General features: G+C 31.2%; 1 protein-coding gene across 1 annotated transcript; it reads right to left on the bottom strand.

Moving 5' to 3' along the window:
- Positions 1-1,874: 1,874 nt before the first annotated feature.
- LOC149236330 (aluminum-activated malate transporter 14-like) lies at positions 1,875-3,845 on the bottom strand. Its single transcript, XM_089368845.1, has 6 exons — positions 3,509-3,845; positions 3,213-3,353; positions 2,827-3,099; positions 2,381-2,493; positions 2,143-2,286; positions 1,875-2,045 (listed from the first exon to the last, which is right to left on the bottom strand). Exons 1-6 carry the CDS (start codon positions 3,843-3,845, stop codon positions 1,875-1,877), a joined length of 1,179 nt encoding a protein of 392 aa, XP_089224971.1.
- Positions 3,846-5,346: the final 1,501 nt, after the last annotated feature.

The raw sequence follows: 5,346 nt of genomic DNA, 5'->3' as shown, positions 1-5,346 counted from the left end.
ATAATAATACTACACAAACCTTGATGTATAAACATTTTATCAAGTATGTCAAAGTTATTAATTTATGTCCAAAATAATATTAACTAAAATTTCTTTAAATATATTTCTTTCTTTAAATTTGACATGGGATAATGTGACATGAGATATCGAGATGTTTTTAAATAACATTTAATTTAAAAATGATAAATAATATTTTTATTAACAAATTAAAAATACTAATTAAAAAAAAACATTTTTAGTTATAAATAAAATATTTTAATTTCCACTTTGATTTACATGAATTTTATAGGGAAATATAATGTGATTAAATGTATAAACAAAAAAAATATTGTTTAGTAAGGAAGAAATATTTAATACTTTTGATATTTAATATGGAGCTACACATGGTATGTAAGGGTAATATTATTTTCTTACTTAATGTGTATTTTTTCTATGTTTAATTGATATATAACAAAAAATATTTTAGTTTCAATCATGTAACAAATATTTCAATAGTTATATTAAATAACATAATTTTATATAATATAAATTAAAAAAAATCTTATATTTTCAATTTCTCTTATGAAAGAGATGTATAATTTATTAAGTTCTTAATATGGAGTTGATATATAACATTTAACAAATATTATAAATTAAAAAAAGGTTAACCATGCAAAGTTATAAATCAAATATTTCAAAATGATTTTGAGTAAAAAATTTTAAAATAAGATATATATGAGAAAGAGTTTCTCTTATTTCAATAATAAGTGTTTTAATTTTGAATTATCTAAACCCTTGTTCATGGCGAATAAATCTAATTTTTCTTTAAGTAGATTCAGAAGTGACATACCATAATAGTAATATTTTTGTTGTTATGTGAAATTTTTTTGATGCCATGCACTTTAAATTTAATTAATATATATATGTGTATTTGAATAAATTGTAAAATTATTTTTAGTTGAAAAGAAAATATTATTTTCAAATAAAATATTTTTTATATAATAATAAAAATATTAACATTTAAATAATGAAATGAAATATTTTTTTTTAATTATAAAATTATAAATATTATTAAGAATTGATTTTTAAATTATTAATATTTTTATTAGTATAAAAAATTAAGTATTAAATTATAAATAATTTTATTATTATAAGAACTTAGGTGATCGTGAAGTATATATCTTTATCTTTGTATGCCGAACCGTACAATATAATGAACTTATTTCCCTACGCTATACTTGTAAACAATTTTAATGTTAAATACTTCAAATATGTAAAAATAACTTATAATCTTTACCATTCATGCAACATAATTGCGTCTTTTAATCATTCTTCTACTGTCCTTACAACTTTAGTTGTAGAGTGTTACTAACAGAGGTTTATATTTTTCCCAATTCTCGATTTACATCGATGAAGGATTGAAATGATAAATAAATGCTTGCAATCAACATGTAGTGAGAAAAAGACTGTGTTCCGTATTCCCACTCAATTTATTTATTTGACCATGGTATTTCTGTTGTCAACTTTTAGCAAGTAGAACCATTGGGTTTAACGTTCGAACTGGTGGTGCAGGTTATCAGTGATTGTAGTGGTCGTGGGAAGATTTGTAGCTGGGGATAAAACGACTGCTACCATTTATTTCGTTGACGTTAGAGACGTAGTTGTTTTTGTCAAAGATGGTGGAGAGGATTCTTTTACTGGTTGATCGGTACTTTTAAACTTGGCCTCTTCTCCCAGCGCTTCTACTGCCACAATCACACTTTGTAACCTTGCCACTGTTTCTATCAGAAGCGCAGAAAAGCTAGCCAGAGGAAGGACCTCCATCACTATGCTTGAGGGCTTCTCTTCAACAGGTTGCCAATTCTTGGTATTGATGAAAAGCTCTGGTTGAGCTCTCAGCGAATTTTGGAGTTCGCCACCATTTTCTTTAACCAATCCATCATTAAAGTTGGATTTATACTTCTCATTGTCCTTATGTGGTACGCTAGTTCACTAAGAATGTTGGCAGACTCTCTTCCGATTTCAATGCATGGCGTCTTCAAATATTCTCTCCGAGAAAGTGGCGTCTGATCAGACAATATCATCACCAATAATTAATGATACGAAATTGATTGGCATCTGGAAATAAGAAAGCAATATATAGGCAAATTTGACCAACATTACCTGAATCTCAGCGTTTAACAATCCATTTATAGCCTCCACACAGTAGGCGCAGTCTTGAGTCATGCTTCCAACTTTTACATAAAGTCGCCATGGATATCTGAAAAAAAAACTTCCATGCGGTGGTTCCCAGCTGGCGAAATTTGCCTGCAGAATTAAATGTTCTCCGTTAAAGATAAATGGATAGCCGAACTTATGTGATAGAAGATGAAAATATATAGTGATGAATTATGATACCTACCAGTGACTCTTCTGTGGTCTTAGAGTTCAACACACATTTATAGCCTCTTCCGACCTTGTCATCGTCTGAATCCTCAACATCTTTGGACTCCACGAAGTACTCTGCAATGCATTCTGCAAGTGAAAATACATAAGTGAATGAATATTTTCACGAATCTGTAATATTATAGATTTAGGAATATTTCGGGCGAAGTGAAGTGAATGGTTTAAGGTTGTTTTTTCTTTTCAAGACTTTGAAATATTCTTTAAATCGGCAATGAAGATATAAATGATATAGGTACAATCAAAATAAAGATAATTAATCATAAGACATGAATGATTTATTTTTTTTCCAATGCTGTAGCTTAAATCTGCAATCAAGATAAAAATGATACAGGTACAATCAAGATAAAGATAATAAATCATAGCAAATGAATGATTTATTGTTTTTCCAGGGCTATAGCTTACCCTGGATAGATCCAGCCAATCCTTCTAGGTTATGTATAATGGAATTGTGAAGATCATCTCCAGCCCATATGGGAAAGACAAACACATTTATTATGAAACAGAGTGTACACCCTATCACTATCGTCGCTAGTCTCTGATGCACCAATTTTAAAATGTTATCAATGCGAGAACCAGAAATGGCAACGAGATTGAAGGTAAGAATGAAGATGATGACCCCGTAATCGTATCTTTGCTTGATCACTGGAAAGAAACGCGAATATGTGCACATTGTACCTGCATCGATCACCGAAGGGAAGCATAAACATCAGAACCCTGAAAAGTGAAGTACCGAACATACCATGCATAATTATATTTTCCATTGTTGGGATGGACTAGAATGTATCGACCTAAGGCAAAAACAAAGACAGCCAGTATAACTCGTTCGCAGTTTTTCCCAGTAAGTTCTGTAACATAGCTCACCCCCACTCCCAGTAATCCTGCCATCAATGTGGCAAAAGATCTGTTCAGACCTTTGCTCAAGGTAGCACCTGTATTATGTCATTAAATCATTAAGGCGCAAAACATTGCTTTATTATTGTGAAAGCCCAATGGCTGGTCTAATGAGATACTATATAGTCATGAAACCCTCATACCAAAATTTAAAATGTGTGAAGATACCCAGAGGTATTTGGTGAATAATTACCTATAGTGAATTCGAAGACCACAACGACAGTCATGACAGCCCATATGGCATTTCCACCAAAACTATCAAACAATGGCCTAACGAAGTAAAATACAGAGACCAAAGAGAGTGCAAGGCCAACTTTGATGGAATGGATAACTCTTCGAGGATCATCTGCACCCACCTGCCAAATCCTTCTGCTCACAGAAATGACAGATCTTTTGTATTGGTGAAAAGCTTGAGAAATTCTCCTAACCACACGGTCGTAGAAGGTCTCTTGGATGGTATTCGCTTCCATCCCTTCCTTAACACTAATTTCCCACTCCAGAGGCTGTGACTGAATCATCGTGCCCCCCATTCTAACTATTGCTTTCAGCACGAGCTTCAGACCTAAACTTCAAACTGGGAAAGCCTTCAATATATCAGCAGGTTTAAGGTTATGTAATATCACTCAAGCTCTTTCTTTCTCTCAAAATTCTTTGGCTATATATCCAGTCCAATCAAGAGAAGACAGTCCTCTTGATGCAGCGTTTAGGGCCTGGCTACAATGTCCCAGCATAGTTCCCTTTCTATCCTTTTATAAGTACAAAGACGTACAAAAAAATGACTTGTTCAGTACGAAACACGACGGAAGGGAGAAAGGCGGCCTTTAAGTGGACCTCCAGGAAGGCTTTTCTAGTCGCATTTGCGAATTATGACAGGTATGAATTTCGAATGTGGGCGGCAGAGCGCATTCGAGCAAGTCTCTAGGGCTATAATTAGCACATCGCATATAAAGATGGATATACTGATAAACTCAATATAGTCCACAGAGCGGGCAAGGACATTAAATATTTTTTTATAACGGTGAAAACTTTATACAATTGCAAAGGCGTTTTTCACCATCAACCCACCAACTGCACAATACCATTCCGCGTGTGGCTTCCCACATGATGCAGACAAATATAACTGGACATGGATATACAGATCTCCACTCAGTCAAATTCAGTCACAAAGGGACATAGACAATAGGCCCATATATATGTATACGGATGTTTTTGAAGAATTACATGTTTAAATTATAAAATGTGCATAATCCTGGTTAACAAGTTTTCTAAGCCGCACAAAATTAAAATATTATACGCTTTATTGTATATACAAATATGTTCAACAAATTCTATGTTTATTGATGTAATAATCCACAAATATTAAAATATTATACACTTTATTGTATATACAAATATCTTTAACAAATTATATGTTTATTGATGTAATAATCCACAAATTCTATGTTTACTGTTGTAATCATCCATATAACTACGGTAGCATATAAATTAAATTTGAGTAAATGCTATTAATCTAGAATAAAAGGTCAATTTTAGTTAATTATTTTTTTTTGGTAATTTTTATTTGTAGGTAGTTTGTTAGTTTTTTTTACTTTATTAATTTTAATAATAAATTACATGTTTTTAATTGAATATTTGTATACATTTTAAATGTATGATTTTTCAATCTAAAATAGTTTTAAAATTACTATATATAAGTATAATATTTGAATCTTTGAAAAATTATATATTTATTGTTCATTTTTTGTATGATGAATGACAATATCATTGTAATCAATGAAAAGTATCACCAACGCGCAATGATAAAAATATTTTTGGAAATGAATTAGTTTCTAATTTCAAAAACTCTTGTTGTCCTAACCGTGTCATGACTACATTGACTACCAATGATGGGCATTTTGCATATGAACTTTCTCCTCCTTTACAAGGGCTTTTCTACATGACAACTTCACAATAAGATAATGTGCTTTGAAAACCAGATTCAATCCATTCACAATAAGATGATGTCTTATCATAGTGCATTTAGACATTCAT

This window comes from Pinus tabuliformis, chromosome 8 (assembly GCF_031772625.1).
Source record: "Pinus tabuliformis cultivar Carrire ecotype Pingquan chromosome 8, CPIR1, whole genome shotgun sequence".
In the NCBI taxonomy this organism is placed as follows: domain Eukaryota; kingdom Viridiplantae; phylum Streptophyta; class Pinopsida; order Pinales; family Pinaceae; genus Pinus; species Pinus tabuliformis.
This window is presented reverse-complemented; position numbering and strand designations above follow the sequence as displayed.